We start from the raw sequence: 19934 nt of genomic DNA on the forward strand, positions 1-19934 counted from the left end.
CTCCCTGACTCTATACTAAGCTGCAGGAATATTAATCAATTTTTTTATTTTTCCTGAGAAAAATTCCCTGAAAACACACAGAAAAGAAAATCAATTTCTCCCCCTCCTCCCCCCTCATACTTCGGACAATTTTTCTCCCAACTTGGCAGTACCAGGAAATCGCATCAAGATTACGTTAACACATAGTCAAAGTTTAAAAGTGTTGAAAATACCGCCCATCATCAGTGACTACTGTAAAAGCCTTAACAAAAGGAAAATGTTTTTCTCACTGATACAGACACTGGTCTGTGTGCTGCTGGTCAATGGTGGCCTCTATGCCCTACACCTAACGGGCTCCAATGGTGGTGGTGGCGGTGGCAGCAGCAGCAGCGGTGGCAGTCTAAGCGGTAACAACAACAATCTTGCCTCCGCCTCGTCCTCCCTCAATGGCGGCCATAGTTCCTCGTCCCACCTCAATTCGGGTGGCCAAATGAAAAATCCCTCCTCGTCCTCCTTTCACAGTTCCAGCAATCGCATCAACGAGGAACTGGCCGATTTGGCCCAACGTGAACGGGAACGTTTGATGGCCATTGGTTTGGCCAAACAAACAGCCGAGGAGTCGGGCTATCATGGCCGTCCCGTCATAACGGGACGCATTAAAATGCATCCGGTCGATGACATGGACTCGGAGTATTCCAATTGGCTGAATCAACAGGCCCGCAATGTCATGTTCGGCAGTGTGGTCAAACAGCCCGCTCCACCGCTCATGAACGAGGAGGACTATGAGGATGAGTTGAGCTATGAACCGTTGGGTCGACGTCCCACCAAATACGAATATGGTCGGGTGGTACAACCCGCCGAAAGGGAATTTGAAAATCCCCACAATTTGGATTTGGATGAATTCATGGAATTGGAACAAATGGCCGATGAGGAGGATGCTTTCCCCGATTTGGATGGCTATGCCTATTTGGAGGATCTCATGGCTGAGGAAAATAAAGAGCGGATGCAACAGCATCATCAGCAGCAACAGCAACAACATCACAATGTTCCTCAATTTCCTGGTTTCCGACAGCAGCAGCATCATGCACAAAATCCCTATGGCTATCAAAGTCAGGAGCCACAAATGGAGGCCTTGCCTCAGACTTTGCAGGAATTTCTGGAAAAAGAACAACATCAACAGCAGCAGCAACAAAAACATCATGCCTCGCAGCAGCAACAACATGCTCAACAATACAACACCAAATATGCCAACAACATACGCTTGCAACAAAAATGGCAACGCAAACGTGCTCAAATGCAACAACCACAATTGCAGCGTAACATTTTCGGCCAAAAGAACAAGCAGCAGCAGCCGCACTATTTTAAGGCCGTCCAATCGACTCATAAATTCTCGCTGGCCAATTCCGAGGCCACTGCAACCAGTAAAATCAATCCTCATCTAAATGAATTCAAGGACACAAATCAAATGGATAATCACAGCGGCAGCAACAACAACAAGCAGAATAAAACAGAAAAATCCAGCAGCAGCAACAGCTCCGGAACCTCGAACAACAACATTGTATCAGCCATTGGTGAACAACAAAAACCCGATCAGCTGTTACATCCAAATCACAAACGTTCAGGTGGTGGTGGTGGCGGCACAGCTGGCATGTCAGCAGCCGCCGCTGCTGCTGCAGCAGCTGTATCCTCACCCCACAGTCTGGCCAATCAGTTAATGTTACGCTCAGCGCGTGGACAAAGGCAATATGATGTGCCACAAATTGGTAAGTGAGAACATTTTATTTCTATTTTCATAATTAAATTTTAAAGTTAAATATTGCAGTTGGGCGCCATTTTAAGGGTTTCTTTGTTGTTGAAAATTTTGGTTAACCAAATTTCTTGAAAAGTTTTTTTTTACAATTTTTATAACTTTTAACTATGTTGTTATGTCATTGAACCATACACACACAAAAAAGGATTGTGGCCATTTTATGACTTGTCGTCTCTGTCGTTAACATGTTTACCAAAAATAAAACAAACCAAAAAAGGGATTCTTGTCATTTTATGAGTTGTTGGTCTTCATTTGATTAACAACATTTTTTTTTTTGTTTTTTGAAAAAGTTGCAACGCAAACAAAGTCCTGATAAACTTAGTAGACAATGAAAGAGTTTCTATTTGTTTGTCTTCTTGTTTCAAATGAAGTTTCCAAACTCAGCAGACAATAAATGGAAAAACTCTATTTTGCAATTTTTTACATATCTTGAGGTCTGACCATTGACTTTGGAAGTCTTAGGAAAATAATGACCTTTCTTTGATAAGAAAATATTTTAGTAAGAAAAACATTAAGATAGATTCTAAGTAATTTTCTCTATCTGAATTATTTGGGTGGAAAAGCCCTTGAGAATATATTAAACTCCCACTCTAAAGCTCATTAAGAGGAGGCATTATATATGCTTTAAAGATATTGCAGGTCATTTTTGATATGACATGTCTTCAGTCAAATCGAATAGGGAATATTTTTGTAAAACATTTCATCTTTCTATCTCGGGTCCTTGGGCCCGAACTTAAAGTAAATACGGCAAGACGATATTTTTTGACCACCAAATAATTTAAAAAAATGAAATAAAAATCATATTAAATTCTCGTTGATGGGGTCTCTGAAGACGACTAATCGGCACTGTTATGTTTTATCGTCCTTTTCTACCGTTTTACTTGATCCTTGTTCAGAAAATTTTATAGCTACCAGTACTAATGAATGTTGAATGGTGGACAAAGTGAAATTTCGATCATCGGCCCCTCAATAATTATTCCCACTAGGATACTTCCTCCTCAACCTCTTGTTAATATAAACATTTTTTGGTTGATTAAAAAAATATAATTTTAATACTTAAAGACCCAGCCACTCTGATTCATTTCGAATTTCATCACAATAAATGAAAGCAAGTAATTATCGTAAAATTTCATGTGCCATGAAATTTGAAATGTGTATGTGTGTGCAATAATCCTGCAAATTTATTTGCAACAAAATCCTTTTTTGTTAGCGTTTTAAGCACATCAAAGAAATATATAAAGAAAATGGATTAAAATACTAAATGTTTACGTATGATTAGCAAAAAATTACCTCACCACACCCCGCAATCTTTATGTTCGTTTCCTAGAATAAAAGGTCAAATAAGAATATTTCATATGTTGCCTTTCTTTATGTCTGGCAGGCAGACAGCTTAAACATTTTTGCTTTCAAAAATATTTGGGAATTAGAAAATGGAATATTTTTTTAAAATTTCATATGAAAAATTTTTAGTAAGAGTTTTTAAAATGTGTGGGAAATATATCCAAAGCGAGATAGAGTTAAATAAGGATATGTTCGTCATCGATTTTTACTTGAAGTCCCCATTAGGTGATATCTCTGGATCAAATATAACATTAAGATGTTGGAAGTACCTAAAAGATCCATTTTTTGTTCTGTTTAATTTTGAAACCACTTCTACCATAAATTTTATCATCATTTAGCATCAATAGAAAAAATCGAAATCTCGAAACAAGTAAAAGTAACATAGCATATCGAATTATATTATAACTACTTAAGTAAATCGGAAGCGGAAATTCTAAATTCGTTAAAAAGTCACCAGGCAAACTTTGAATATTTGGGAAATTTTCGATTTTCAAAATGTATGAACCATACCCCTAGAAAACTTGTGATTTGCGGTCTGTAGATAAAAATGGATATACTCTATAATTTTATTAGAAGTTCGGAGGTAGTTGAAATATCTAAGGCCAACAGTTATCTATAAAATGTCATCCCAACTTGTGAAATCGATAAAAAAATAAATAAAATAAAAAATATTGTTTTTTCGATGTTTTTAAGTTTTTACAATTTTCTTCTAGAAATTGAGAATTTAACCATTTGGTGGCAAGGGAAAAAATAAGCTACGCAAAATTTCACAATTAATCTCCGAACAAACAAAATTGATATATTCGATAGATAGACACAAAAATTTCCTACCAATTTGAGTATATAAACAATTTTAATATACATTTAAAATTCCAACATTTTCCGAACTCAAGCTATATTTTGACAAAATTATTCATGTTAGAAGAAAACTATTAATGGGAAAAATATTCAGCTTTAAATTTTATCCAAGGTCTTCGAACAAACGAATGTTGTAGCTCTGTTTTACATCAATTAAAAGTGACCTTCAATTTTGGTATAAAAAAAATATTTTTTGAGGTATTTTCCTATTGTTTTTAGTTTAAAACTTCAACCGAGTAGAGTCAAAGAAGAATTTAATCCTCATCGAATATGAATAGGGAAAATATCGAATCGATATGACATATGCAAAAAAAAAAAAAAATATATATATATAAATATATATATATATACTGCACCAAATTTCACCATAAGTCTTTAAAAAAATTCTATATATTTGGGTACATTAAAAAATTGTGAAAATTTCGCATATTCTTTGAATTCCAGCTATTTTCTGACAAAATTCTTCAACTAAGGAGAAAATTGTTAATGGGAAAGACATTCAGCTTTGCATTTTATGCGGGGCCTCCCAACAAACGAAAGGTGTAGCTCTGCTATATATCAATTAAGAGGGACCTCCAATTTGGGTATAAAAATAAAATTTTTTTTGTGGTATTTTCGCATTTTTTTTTTAAATTTTATTTTTAAATTGTCAAATATATACGCAAAATAACATTTGAACCGACTAGAAATAAAGAAGAAGTTTATTCTCATCGAATCAAAAGTCTTCAAACAAGAAAAATCTCTAGAACCAATATATATCCAAAAACGCCAGAACGAAGTTTGATATAAGGAAATTGAGTCAAATTTGGGTTTTCTTGTATTATTCACTAATTTCGGTCCTCCGGAGGTTTGCTGACTAAGTATGAAATATTCTACACAACATTTCATGTATGTTCCGAACAAGCAAACTTTTCAAATATAATATATATCTAGGAAATTATCATTAATATTTTGAAGCTTTCAAAAAATTAAAAATTTTTTGTTTTATTTTGTCGGAAAAGTGACACACGCTAGAAGAAAAGTATGAAAGGCAAAAATATTCAACATTGAATTTCATAACGGGTCCCTGAAAATACCAAATCTACATCTTTATTAAAAGTGACCACCAATTTGGATTATATACCCAAATTAACAATTTGGGTTATACATCGATTTTCAGACATAAGATTGGAAGATTGGAAGACATATGAAGATAAATTGGGATGCTTATTTTGCATATAAATATTCTTTTCCATAAATTGTTGACAATTTTTTGAGGGAGGTACAGGTAGGAGTATACCGATATCTCATATGTTCGGACTTGGTCTAAGTTGAAAAAAAAATATTACAATATGTATGAATGATTTTGGATCAAATCCGTTACTCCCTATGATAGCCTTTGTAAGTCAATTGAACGCACCTATTTATATCGATTACAATTTTTAAGAGATTTTTATACCCTCCGCCTTATTTGCTGAAATATTGTAATGGGGGAACATATTCGTCGTATCATATATACCCTAATATGGCTTAAAGATCATCTAGTTCTATATTGAAATGTCTCCTCATTACAAAATTTCCAGATCCTTATTCAATACTAAAAAACCCCTTTTCGTTATTTCTTTTCTATGCCAAAAATAATTTTTTATTCACATGTTTCTTGTTGATCATCATCTTATATTGAAAATCCTTTACCCCTCTCTCCCTTCATTCCCAAAAAGTATTTCAAATGAAATTCTGAAATTTAAAATGTAAATCATCAACTCAACTTATGTTCGATAATTTGATTGTGAAATCTTCTTTTTACACAATTCAATTGATTATGGGATGCTTTAATGGTGGTTTTTTTCCAATACATATATATAAAAATACAAAAACAAGAAAGAAAAATCATAAATTGAGAAATTCTACCACAAGAAGAAGAAGAAGAAAAAATAAAGAAAGGAATTCCTTTAAGTTCGAACATGATGGTATTCCGTTTCTTTTTTGGCGGGTAGATTTATATTTGATGGCAGGATAATGCGTTTGATTAACATGGAAATTCAATTACATTCCAAAAGGAAAAAAAATCAACAAGGAGATGAAGAACAACAGAAAACAAAAATTAAAAAATGAAAACGAAAATTTATTCTGTAAAAAAAATTACGAAGAAAGAAAGAAGGTGGGTGGGTGGTTGTTTGTTGTGTGCAATGACATTTCAATTGTTTGGCGGTTAGTTGCAGTTAAAACGTAACTCCATATATTTTTTTCTTTCGTCTACTAATTCTCTTCTTTCCCTACTCTCCTCCTTTTCCCCCCTCTTCTCTCATCAATGCTTCTTTACTTTCTTGTTTGCTGTCTTGTGGCATTTCTGCTTGAAAAAAAGAAAACCCCAAAACAATAAAAATAAAAATTGCCAAAGCATAAACTTAAGTCAGAGACATTGACAAAAGCTTATCTTCCTTGGTTTGCTCTTTCTTCACTCTTCCTCTTCCTTGCCTTTACTTTTTGGCTGCTTGGCTGGCTGGCTTACTGTCGTCTACCCATTCATTCGTAAGCCATCAATATATAATCAATGAAAATTGTCTTTGTGTGTGTGAGTGACTGAGTCTCTTGCTGTTTTTTTTTTTTAATTTTAAATTTGAACGAATTGGTTTTTGGCCACAAGGAAGCTCTACACACACACACATACAGACACATGAGTCTGTAACCACATCCTTTGACATTCTTGTGTGACTGTTGTGTGCTGTATCTATGCAGACAGCAGCAGCCGAGTCTTGTGACAGCATCACCATCGGAATCCCTGTATCCATATCGTATTGGTATCCGCTTCGTATCGTATCCATATCAGCATCAGCTTATGTTTATTATCCTTCTTACGCATGCACATGTTTATGAGCGTCGAACTTTAAAGTGAAACGAAATGCCAACTTTACGCACGTAGACACGATGACGACTTGTGAACCTTGAACAGCAGCAGCATCAGCCGTTGATGGAGAGATGATGGAGACGAGGAGTAACACACACACACACACACATTGGAAATGATGCCATCAGTGGTAGCTGCACGAAAAAAAAATCAAAATGCCAAAAGCGAAAATAAATCTAGAAAAAAATATAATACAACAACGTTTTCGTTTTTTGCAACAAATTTAAAATAAAAAAAAATATTTTATTTATGTGTTTAGAATGGTGTGACACACAAACACACACACATTTGTTTCGCAGGGTATAACTGCTGAATGAATTGTGGCTGATGATGATGACGATGCTTTGACTCGTTCATTATTTATTCCCTGTGCATGCCTTGAATGTTATCCAATTTACTTTTCATTGTGGCTTAGATGAAGAAGAAGATGCAAAACACGTTAAGACATTTTTTTTTTGGTTGGTTGTAAAAATTCCCTAATGACAATGTCATTAGGGCATGAGCAACATGTGCTTGTCAAACAAACTCACACCCACACTCACACTTTTCCGGACACATTCAAACATCCATCCATCTATCCATTCAACCTGTATGGTGTGTTGCCCATTTATTTTGTTGATTGCCATGTCGTCTTTATTGTCGTCTTCCTTTTTTGCCTTCCTCGCTTCCTTGACTGCCTTTTAATCAAAATAATATCATTAATAATAAAATTGTAATTAATTTAAGTATTTGTGTGAGAAATTATTCACAAATGCAGACATGCATGCAATGTCATCTAAAGATTTTAATGCCTTAAGAGGTGGAGCGGAGGGGCTTGAGTTAGGGGGGAGATCTTAGTTTAAATTATTGGAGGTTAATGGGAGGAAGCATTTAAGTTTTATAGATTATTTGGTGTTAAACAAAATGGAGGAGGGGGTGGTAGGAGTAAAAGAAGGGAAATTTGGTAAAAGGTCATCATGACAAAGGGAGTTTTACGATTGATTCTTTCAGAATGCTTTAAATTTTAACACAAAATGTTATTTTAGCAGAATATAGTTAGAGAAGAATATCTGCATCACTGCAACGTACAAAGGATTTCATTTCGGGGGGGGCCCGGTAGTACAAAATGAAAAAATCGCTGTGGCAAACATAAATTTACTGTGAAAAAAATTCATTTCATATATTATTTTTTTTTGTGCATTTCTGTTAAATGGCAAGGGAAGAGGGATATTCGGCAAAAATCGCCATAAGAAGATAGAAAATATGGGAAAGTTTTTGTTTTTTACGATTTTCAAAATGTGTGGAATATACCCACAAAATTTTAAATTATGGGGGTATAGTTAAAGAGGAATATATTCTTCATCGAAATTAAGTAGAAGTCCTCAAGTGGCTTAACCCTCTGGGGCCAATAAATATCAATAAAATATCAGCTCCAATTGTTACATACATAGAAATAATAAATAAATGCCGATTTTTGTTTATTTTTCATTTTGAGCCGATTTCTTCCACAATTTTTAAATTTAGCCTTTTGGCATTAATGGGAAAAATATTCTACACAAAATTTCACAATAACTCTCCACATATATAAAATTGCTAGATTCGATAGATTGCCACAAAAAATTGGCATCAATTTGAGTATACCAAAAAAAGTCTGTAAATTTTAAACCTTTTTTGTATTCGTGCAAATTTCTTACCAAATTCTTCACTTTAAAGGAAAATTGTTAATGAGAAAAATATTCGCCATCGAATTTCATTATGGGTCTCCGAACAAACGAAAACTGCAGCTCTGCTATATATTAATAAAAAATCAACACCTATATTAACAAAATTCAGTATATCACAAAAGTATGGAAATTTTGGACTTTTTTAAATTTAAGTAATTTTTGGACACAATTCTTCACTTTAGGCGAAAATTGTTAATGCGAAAAATATTCAGAATTGAATTTCATTGTAGGTCTCCGAACAAACGAAAACTGTAGGTCTGCTATATATCAATAAAAAATCAGCACCTATATTAACAAAATTGAGTATAACACAAAAAGGGTATACATTTTCCACCTTTTTGAATTCAAGCAATTTTTCGGACACAATTCTTCATTTTAGGCGAATATTGTTAAGGAGAAAAATAATCTGCATCGAATTTCATGAGGGGTCTCCGAATAAACGAAAACAGTAGCTCTGATATATATCAATTAAATTTGACCAACAAAATTCAGTATATCAAAACAGTGTGGACATTTTTGACCTTTTTGAATTCAATCAATTCTCGGACTCAATTCTTAACTTTAGGCGAATATTCTTAATGAGAAAAATATTCTGCATCGAATTTCATTATGGGTCTCCGAATAAACAAAATATGTAGCTGTAACCTATATTAATTAAAAGTGGCCACCAATTTACCTTTATATAGGCAACAAGGTTTTTGGGCGATTTCTTCTGTTATTTCCAAAAAGGTGTCAGATTGACGCTCAAAACTTCAATTTAACCGACTAGAGTCAAAGAAAAACATATTCCTTATAATTTTTTACTATAAATCTTCTGATAATAATAAATTCTAGAGCCACTAGATATCCTCAAAACACCTGCACGAAGTTGGATATACACATATAGAATGAAATTAGGGGTTTTCTTGAATTAGTGCAAAATTCTTTTTGTTGTCGTCACTTTAGGATTTCGAATACAATGAAAGAAATATTCTACACAACATTTCAATATAAGTCTCCAAACAAACAAAATCTCTACATATTACAGTTTACAAAAAAAATGAGTATTAAATTCGATGTAATCAAATAAATAATGTAAAATTCGAGACTTTTCGCTTTGGAGCAAATTTTTTTCAACAATTCTTCACTTGAGAGCTTTGATATTAACGATCGAATTATTCTACACAAAATTTCACTAAAAGTCTCCAAAGAAACAGAATCTCTACATATTAAGGATTACAAGAAATAAATGTACATAAAATAAGATGTGTTCAAAAATAATGTAAAATTCATGACTTTTCGATTTGGAGCAATTTTTTTCCACAATTCTTCACTTAAGAGCTTTGATGGCAATGAACAAAATATTCTACACAAAATTTCATCATAAGTCTCCAAACAAAGAAAATCTCTACATCTCATAGATCTCAATAAAAATATTATATCAATTAAAGGATTCGAAAAAAGAACGTCAAATTCATGCTAATTCGATTTAGCAAAATTTCCCCCATATACTTTATCCTAGAGCTTTGGTATTAGTGGCAAAAATTTTCTACACTAAATTTCACAAAAAGTATCCAAAGAAACCATATTTGTACACATTATATAACTCAAGAAAAATTTTAAACAATATAGGCATATTATGAAATTCAGTGAAATTTAGCCTAATTCGACTTTTAGCATTTTTTTTCACATATTCTGCATTTTAAAGGTTCGCTGTCAATGAAAGAAAAATTCTACACTAAATTTCATTATAAGTCTCCAAACAATTTAAATGTCTACTCAACACGGAACTACGTTAAAAAATTATTTTCAATTTGTAATTTAATTCGAAATATAAAAAAATTTAATTAGGCTTTTGTTGGAGGTGATGCAATTTTTTGCTATAAAACTTAAGTTTAGAGGGCTGCCGTTAAAGGAAAAATTAAACTTCATTAAATTTCACTATAAGTCACGTCGCACAAAAAATCGGTAGCTATAACATATACCCTTAAATATATATGACAATCTTGAAGGGAGTATTACGTTTCATTTTTTTATCTCCATACACATATTTCTAAAATATTGTAATTCATTTAATTTAACTTTAAATTTTCAGAACCAACATCGTTTTTTATTACTTTTTATATGTGAAACGAAGTATTCCACGAATTCTCCATTAAGCTCCTGAGAATGTTTTCTGAGCTGTACAGGTGTTTTTTTTTTTTTTTTTGCAAAGGATGCACTTTATTTAAATATTTCAAAGAATTCTAATCCTAGGAGTATTTTCAGTTTTTTTCCTTTCCTTTTTTTTGATATGAAAAGAGCAAAGAGAAGAGAAACCTGATGTCAAAATAACTTAAAATAAAAAAACAGTCAGTCAGTCTGTCAGTCATTCATTCCGCCAAACAAGCAAATGTTTTTAAAAACCCCGATGAATATAATTTATCATATGAAGGAACAATTTCGCACGCTTACTTCATACTCCGCTCACCTCATAGATGATTGTGGGCTCTCTGCCTAAGATGATTTTTTATATAAATATATTTATTTCCATGTGTGTATGTATGTGTGATTGTGAATTATACAAATGCATGCAAACAATTATGAACAATTAAGAGAAGTGTGTTTCGCTAGCTCCAGGGTATTTTCAATCACATAGCTTTGAATTCAAGGATTCATTTCGTAAATTATTTGATGGGTGTGTGTGTGAGAGTAGAGAGGACAGAAAATAGAGTGCAAGTAGATAATAGTTATTGCTTAACGCCATACCCCCTGCAGGGTGTGTGATTCCAGCTAATGTCATCATTCTGAACTCAAAACCTCGACTGAAAAAGCGAAAAACTGGCCATTGACCAACAGCATGGTCATCTATACGCCAAATACCCTGACGATGCGAATGTGTACTAAAAATAATTGCAATTAAAATTTGAACTAATGCTGGCCACTGATATGTTTGGGTAATTGGCACATTAACAAGGCGAAAGTATGGTGGGCACACATAGGCGTAGGACCTTAAAATTAATCATTTGTTAAACTAAGTGTCCACTTTTCGTTTTTTGTAATCCTAAGGACTTTCAGAGATATCCTTGAAAGCTCTTATTTTATGTTGGTTGTTTTATATATTGTTCATAAATGAAAACAGGATTAGAATGTCCTTAAAAAACATTTCATAAATTTTTGAGGCAAAAGGGTTTCTCTAAAAGCCCTATGAACAAAAATACCCTTAAATCCCCTTTTAGTACTCATTTTAATACTCCACCAAGATAATATATGGCAAGGACATTTATGATCATAAACATAAATATTACTTACTAGACCAAAAGTGTTAACAACTAGGAATTTGAAAAAGGCTACTTGCAAATATATCCCCCACTATAACAATTTATTTTCATTTTTCACTTTTTCTGTGCGTTTTTGTTTTCACAAAAATTCGTTAGCTTCTTGTTCTTATTCCCCAATACATAAATATCTTATGTGCCAAAAATCCTAAAAAGGTTAAAAGTTTGCATGTTTACTCTAAAGTAAGTGGCAATCTCAACAAAAAAGGATGTGTACGTATGTATGTTTGTGTGTGTGTGTGTGCGTTTTACAAATATTTATAGAACAAACACCAGAACATAACCAAGTCTTTTATTGATATTGAATGGTGGAGAGAGCGGCAACATCCGAACCATTTTGTTACATCCCAAAACCAAAAAAAAAAAGGTTAAAGTTCGTTCAACATATTTTTTTGACTAACTGGCTGTTGTGCGAACATCATATCATAACAGTGTGATGGACACATGTATGTTAGAAATCACAACATTCCAGCATCTCCTGGGGGCACATCCAAAGAGTGCGGTGGTAGAGTGAATTTCATAGAACATAGTTTTGCATACATTTGTCGACAAGTCGACATTTTTTTCAAAAGGCCGTCCATAGCCTGCCTTAGCTTCTGAAAACTAAAAAAAAATCACAACATATGTGTGTGTGTTTGTTCGTTGTGATTTGAATTGGTTAAAGTTCAACACTTGTATTCACAATACCAATATTGTTTGCATTCGATTCACACTTGTTTTTAGGAAGGGGGATAAAACAAAATGAAACATTTTGTTTTGTTAAGTTTCCAATTTGTTGTCGATAGGTCAAAGGATGGAGGAAGGACAGAATAGGTAAATATCTATAATTTTGGAAAAGTTAATTTATTTCAAAAATTTTTTTTAAATACCTTTGGGTTATATACAATTGTTATTGATATTTCTGGATATATATTACATCTAGCGATTTTGTTTTTGTTGGTGACCCATAGGGAAATTTCGTGGAAAATACGCATCATTAACAAACCTGGCAAATTTGGTTCCATTTCGAAAATTATCATAATAAACAGCAATTTATGGAAGAGATAAATATTTTCATTAATAAAGCCAAATTGTAGTTGATTTTTGTTAAGATATATTACTTTTGGAGACATCTATTCTTCGGCGACCTATAATGTAATTTTGTGGAGAATATTTTCTCTCTTGGCATCATCCCGCTAATACGAAGTCCTGTGGCAAATTTGGTTCCATTTCGAAAATTATCATAATAAACAGTAATTTAATGGAAAAGATAAATATTTTCGTTGATATAGCCAAATTGTAGCTGATTTTCGTTAAGATATATTACTTTTGGAGACTTGTATTCTTCTGGGACCCAAAGTGAAATTTCGTGGAGAATATTTTCTCCCTTGGCATCATCCCGCTAACACAAAGTCTCATTGTATATTTAGCTCTATTTCGAAAATGATCTTAAAATGAATAAAAAAGGTAATTTCCGCTCATGTAGTGAAAATGAAGCTGTAGTGAAAATGAAGCTGATTTTTCATAGGATTTTCGTTAAGATATATCACTTTTGGAGACTTGTATTCTTCGGAGAACCAAAGTGAAATTTCGTGGAGAATATTTTCTCCCTTGTCATCATCCCGCTAGCACGATATTGTATATTTAGCTCTATTTCGAAGATGATCTTAAAATGAATAAAAAATGGTAATTTCCGCTCATGTAGTGAAAATGAAGCTGATTTTTGTGGAGACATATTTTCTCATAATGCATTTTTGTGGCATCATCACGCTAAAACATAGTTTAATGATATATTTGACCTGATTTAAAAAAATTACCATATTGACAAAGCCAAATTGCAGCAGATTTTAATTAGATTACATTTCTTTGGGAGTCTTATTGTCTTCGCTGACCTCAGTGAAATTTCATGGAGAATATTTTCTCCATTGATACCAACTTCCTAAACCGAAGTCTAATGCCACAAATTGACTTCATTTTGAAAACAACCATATTTAACAGTAAAGAAATAATCAGCATTATTTTTGGAACAGATTTCTCAAAGATTTATTACTTTTGGAGATTTATGTTATGTTTGGAGACCTGCCGGGAAATATTGTGGAGAATATTTTCTCCATTGACACTAACTCGCTAGGATACATTTTTGAGGGTGATCCAAACGATTTTTTAAAACTCTATATATTTATCTTAAGAAAACCCAGAAATACCTTTTAAATGATATATCCGATTTGGAGCTGATATTTCATTGGTATATATTTATTTTGGAGACAACATTTGTTTGGAGACGTATAGTAGAATTTTGTGTAGATTATTTTTTCCATCCACATCATACTGCTAAAATTACTTCTTGTGGTCCAAATTGACAAAAACAAAAATTAAAAATTAAATTGAAATTGGGAAAATACATATGTATTATAGCAATATATATGTATTAATTTTGCAACTGATATTTTCTGAATAAAATTTCTATGTGCGGATTTCTTTTGTTCGGTAACTTATACTGAAATTTTGTGCAGAATATTTTTTTCATGCAAAACCTTCCCCTAAAATGTGTTCTAGAGGGCTGAAATGACAATCAATTGAAGGATAACCAAATAATTTTTTTTTTTATTTTATTTTTAAGCATATATCCGATTTTTCAACCGATATTTTGCTAATATAATTCAAATATACATATATTTTTTGTTTGGGAGACTATAGTGAAATTTTGCGGAGATTATTTTTTCCTTTCACACCTGCCCCCTAAAATATGTCCTTATGGACGGAATTGGAAATAATATGTAAAGGGTCGAAATTTACCAAAAAAGGTATTTTTTCTATGGGTCCGATTTTGTGGCAATCTTTTTATTGATATTCGTTAGCTCTATAAAATTCTTCTGTTTGGCGACCTTTAGTGAAATTTGACAAAGAATATTTTCTTCCTTAAGACCTAGGTCCTAGGATGAAGAGGAGGGTGAAATTTTGCTCTCGTTTTAAATCAATTCACAAAATTGCACTAAAAACTGTTGCTTAAATTGATCGTTATTTTTTATGAATATATATTACAGCTACAGCTATTTTTATTGTTTGGGGTATAATAGGGAAATTTTATGAAGAATATATTTTTCTTTGAGGTCACTTCTGTAGGTGCAAAGGTTGTGGCAGATTTCGGCATTTTTCAAAAATCTAACCGAAACTTTGGGATTTTTTAGAAAACTACCCAAAAATGCCCCCATAATGCGGCGTTAGAGGGTTAATATATTCCGCAAAATTATTGCTTGTTGCATACATAATAATATTGTCTACCATGTCCCCAGGATCAGAAAAAATCATAACCTATTTTTTAAAGTTGATGTAGATTTCGGCGTTTTCTAAAAATCCAACCGAAATTTTAGGATTTTTTAGAAAGGTGCTCAAAATTACCACTATAATGTGGTGTTAGAGGGTAAATATATTCCGCAAAAATATTCCTCCTAGTCTCCTTAGTAATGTTGTCTATCATTTCCCCAGGATCAGAAGAATTCCTAATCTATTTTATAGAGCACAGAACAACAATTAAAGCAGATAACTTCCATCGTAAACACCATTTTAAAACAATTACCTAAACATTTGTGCATACTATGCTACTATAACAACAACAACAGTTGTGAGTGTTATCCTTACACATACACCATTTAATTTAAAATTACACACAGAGCCTACTAACATATGTACGCGTGTATTAATTGTCGGCAATGTGTGTGTGTGTGTGTGTGTGCGCGCGCGCTTAGTAACCAACATTATGTTGTGGCACTCTACGGCACTAACTGTAATTTACATTTACAGCCCAGCACCCCAGGGTGCATTGAAATTTATTTAGATCAACAATGAACTCTAACACTCGAATCCACACTCCTCGCACACATCCACACACACACGCATACATACCACACGAGCACACACACTGAGTCACACATCTACACCCACCACAGGAGCAGCAGCCAGGAAATTTTACAATGAAACCACTTTAGTTGTTAAAAACAAAATTGACAATGAGGATGACGAGGACGATCATCATCATCAGGATGGTGATAATGATGATGATGATGTTGTTGTTTGTAGTGATAATTGTCCAAGGATAATTTGCTTAGTTTGAAACAACATGTTTTGAAATAAAAAAAGGCTAGTGTTGGGCTGGATTGTCTTGGGGAAAACCTTAAAACCGTTCACAATGCTGCTGCCTGATGAATTTCGTTCGTTAGTTGTTGTTGTTTCATATGAGCTATAAGGACTCACTTAGCGAAAAAGAGTCAAGTGGGTGCTAGGGTATGTGTGTGTGTGGCTTGGGCATGGACACGTCTCATTTTTAGTTTTCTTACTAATTGCTACTAATTTTCAGTTACTTGGCTGTTTTTTTTGTTTTTTTTTTGCTTTTCGGCAGTTATCCTTGCCATGTCACCAAAAGGAAGCCGCCGCCGTCACTTAAGTATCCGTTTCACTTTTTTTCTGCTGGTATTGTTGTTGTTGATTTTTTTTTTAATTGTAATTTGAGTAACTGTCAACCGTGTGATGGTAGTTGTTGCTGTAATTGGTCACTCAGAGAACAAAAATTGGGACTTTTTTTACTTTTAAGTGTGAAAATGTTCGTCAGTAAGTCTGCCCACCCGGAATATGATATCTTTACCTAGCCCTGTGGTGGAATGGTTGCTTTGCAGCTCATTTGATGGAATTGTTCCATTGTGACCCTTGACCGACCAAAAACCCTAAAAAAGGGTGTTGACAGACATGTTATTGCGCAAAAATTTCCATGGAATTTTGGTTATTTGAGTCATTTTGCGGACAGAGAAGAGGGGGTCATTAAGGCATTCATTTTGTGGGTGAATGGTTGGTTGGTCGGTCGGTCGGTTGTTTGGTTATGTCACAAAAGAATGAGAGTAATTTTAAAGAATTCGTTGAGTACCTTTGAGAGTGTGTATGATTGTTTCTATGTGTGTTTGTGTGAGCCAATCCAAAATGTCTTGTTGTAATATATGGTACATGTATGTGACATACTTAGATCATGGCATTTATTTGGGGCGTCTGAATGTCTCGTTTTCTAGTGCATCAATATCATCGCCATCACCACCATCATCCTCATCATCGTGATTACTACTACCACTTCTAGAACGTTTGCCACAATCCAAGCCATTTACTATTTGTTGTTGTGGTATTTTTTGTTTTTTTTTTGTTGCTCATTGCATGTGTGACACACTTTTTCTCATCTCCTCTACATTTTTCTATTCATAAACGCTGTTTATTTCCTCGTCATCATCGTCGTCGTATTGCAATCTGACTTACATTTCTAAACAGAATAACGCAACAACAACAACTGGAAAATAATTTCTTGTTTACTTTGGCTTTAGATTTAGTAGATATTTGTAAAGCATTCCACACAAACACTAATATAAATATGTGCTGGTATATGTGTGTACTTGTAAGAGTAATGACATAGAGTTGGAAAAATTATAGGATTTTTTTTTTTCATTTTTAGCCATAAAGTAACTACTTGGTGTAATGTTGAAAATGGAAAATTTATGCAAAAAGTTTTCAAGTTTCATTTTTCTTATATCTGTTAAGAAATTAAAACTAATTGATAGAAAGGATGTGACAGGATATCGTAGGGGTATTATAAGGATTAGCGTAATCTGTTAAAAGTGTGGAAAATATTTCAAGAACGTATTATGAAAATTTTTTGAGCAAAGGGAAGATATTGGGTAGATTTTTTTGAAGTCTTTAAGTTTTTGGCAATAAATATATTTAAATATATAAGCAATTTTGGAATCCATATTTTATGAATATAATTTGTATATACAGATTTATTTTGTTCGGTGACCTATAGTAAAATTTTATGGAGATTATTTTTTTCCTTTCACTTTCTCCACCTAAAATTGGTTCTTATTGGCTAAAATGACAAATAATTGGAAGGGGACTTAATTTGGAAATAGGCTTTATTTTTATACAAATATATACCCGATTTTATATCCGATATTTTACTAATATAATTTAAAAATTTGCAGAGAATATTTTTTCCTTTCACTCTCTGCACCTAAATTTGGTTCTTATAATATAAAATTGTAACTAATTCCCCAATTGCATTATTTTTCTATAAATATATAAATTGCATTATTTTTCCATAAATATATAATAAAGATATACATATATTTTTTATTCAGAGATCTAAAATGAAATTTTATGGAGTGTATTTTTTCCACTCACACCCTCCTCCAAAAATATTGTCTTGGGCCCTAAAATAGAGAATATTCTAAAATATTTGCCCTATTCAAAAATATTCTGAATTTTTAGGGCACTGGGGAGATATTTGTATCACCTGGAAAATTCTCCAGGTGTTTAAATTTTGAGGATCAACATAGGTATTTTTGTAATGTATTTTTTATAAGGATATATTTTTTAGGGATATTTTGGTTGAAAAGATTCGAAAGGTATTTTAGAGGGATTATTTGAGATGTTATAGAGTTATGTTATGAAAATTCAAAGTACATGAATTAAAAAAAAAAAATATATATCTGATTGAACTAAAATCGACTCAAGCTATAATCTTGGAAAAAAATTGAGTGGAGTAGTGATTAATAATCAGGACAAATTGAGAAATATTTTTCGAAGAACTATCTAAGATAAAATCGGGGGTGGGGTCCCCCCCATTCTCGGGGTCAAAAATTTTTTGATTTAATTCGAATCTACACTAATTCAAGAATGTCTCTACAAAATTTCAAGTGAAAATCTCAAGAACTCTTGAAAATATAGCCGATTTATGGTGTCAGCATCAAGTGACGGCTAAAGGGCTTCTCAAACTTTAAACGCGTTTTTCTCGTTTGCGAATGGCGGGCATGATAACTCAAAAACTAATAACCTAATCGATTCCAAATTTTTACACGTTTCTCGGTGAGTGTATAGCTATCGTATGAACTAGGATAAAGCCAATCGGTAAAGATCTTCCTTATTTTTTAACTTGGTTTTTGGTAAAAAATCGGCGATTTTCCAAAAATATTTTTTCAAAGGTCCACCATTTTGTTAATTTTAGAGCGAAGTCAATAATCCTAGTTCATACGAGAGCCAGACATGTACTCTTTGTAACACCGTTGGAATTTTCGGATTCCGATGTTCCAGTGAGGAGTTATCATGCCCGCCATTAAAAATAAGGGCTTTTCTTTAATTACAAAAAACAACAACAAAACAGTAACAAAAAATTTTTGTAAATTATTTTTCTTCTCTTTTAAATCCTCAAATATATATGAGCAAAGTTACAAACCTTAATAAGCATTGGTATTGATTTAACAGCCCATTGAAAACCTTGAAAATTTTAAATCCAGAATGGGTGGGGTTCCCTTAAAGAGAAGATGTTTTCAGGAGTCATCTGAGCTGTAGGTCGGATTTTTCGGTTCCATCAGATTTTTTTCTTTTAGGTAAGCTTCGTTTTTTTTAATTAAAAGTGGGTTATGGTCACATTGATTACATTGGGGAAAGTCAGAGAAGACTATAGTTTCTCTTAGCTTTTAGCTTGGGATGTTATCCCAGGCAGTCATGTATCACTCCACTAAACTAAAAACCCTTCTTCACCAATTTTGTTACGTTCACAATACCAAACCTACATGCTACTAGAGAAGAGCTCTGTTTGAGAATAAATTGAAATAAAAATATTGAAAATGGCCCAGGATATTGTAAAAAATCGTCAGTAGAAACCGAAAGTTCTCCAGATATTCAACAAGTTCAAGGCATTCTATAAAAAATAATAAAATAAATAAATACTTTTCTTAAAATCTAACATGGTCGAAATGTCCTCTTACAATATATCCCATTTTAAGGGAAATATAAAAATTTCTATGGGGATCCATTTTATTAAATTCAAAACTCTTCCTTCAATCCGTTCCACAAATTTGAAAATTTTCTTTTTTTAACAAAAATCATCCTTCAGTTTTTTTTTTTCGAATAATTGAAAACCCCAAAGGCATGTGTGCACATAAATTGCCTCAGTTTACAATGTAATTGTTATAAATTATTTGTTACACACACACAAGCATACACATCCATTTAATTTATGACTTATGTGAACTCATTTAACAGCAATAGGT

The 19934-nt window shown here is 32.8% G+C and overlaps 1 protein-coding gene across 1 annotated transcript in view; it reads left to right on the top strand.

The window, feature by feature from the left end:
• The first annotated feature begins 211 nt into the window (after nucleotides 1-211).
• LOC133335714 (putative mediator of RNA polymerase II transcription subunit 26) overlaps nucleotides 212-19934 on the top strand; it is a 118128-nt gene continuing 98405 nt past the window's right edge. Inside the window, exons 1-3 of the mRNA XM_061544015.1 lie at nucleotides 212-1108; nucleotides 1190-1476; nucleotides 1507-1742. Of these exons, the coding sequence (XP_061399999.1) occupies nucleotides 257-1108; nucleotides 1190-1476; nucleotides 1507-1742 (1375 nt within the window). The 5' untranslated portion in view covers nucleotides 212-256. The remainder of the gene's footprint in view (nucleotides 1109-1189; nucleotides 1477-1506; nucleotides 1743-19934) is intronic.

Source organism: Musca vetustissima, unplaced genomic scaffold (assembly GCF_032173495.1).
Source record: "Musca vetustissima isolate MV318-11 ecotype Yass unplaced genomic scaffold, APGP_CSIRO_Mvet_v1 utg7804, whole genome shotgun sequence".
NCBI lineage: Eukaryota > Metazoa > Arthropoda > Insecta > Diptera > Muscidae > Musca > Musca vetustissima.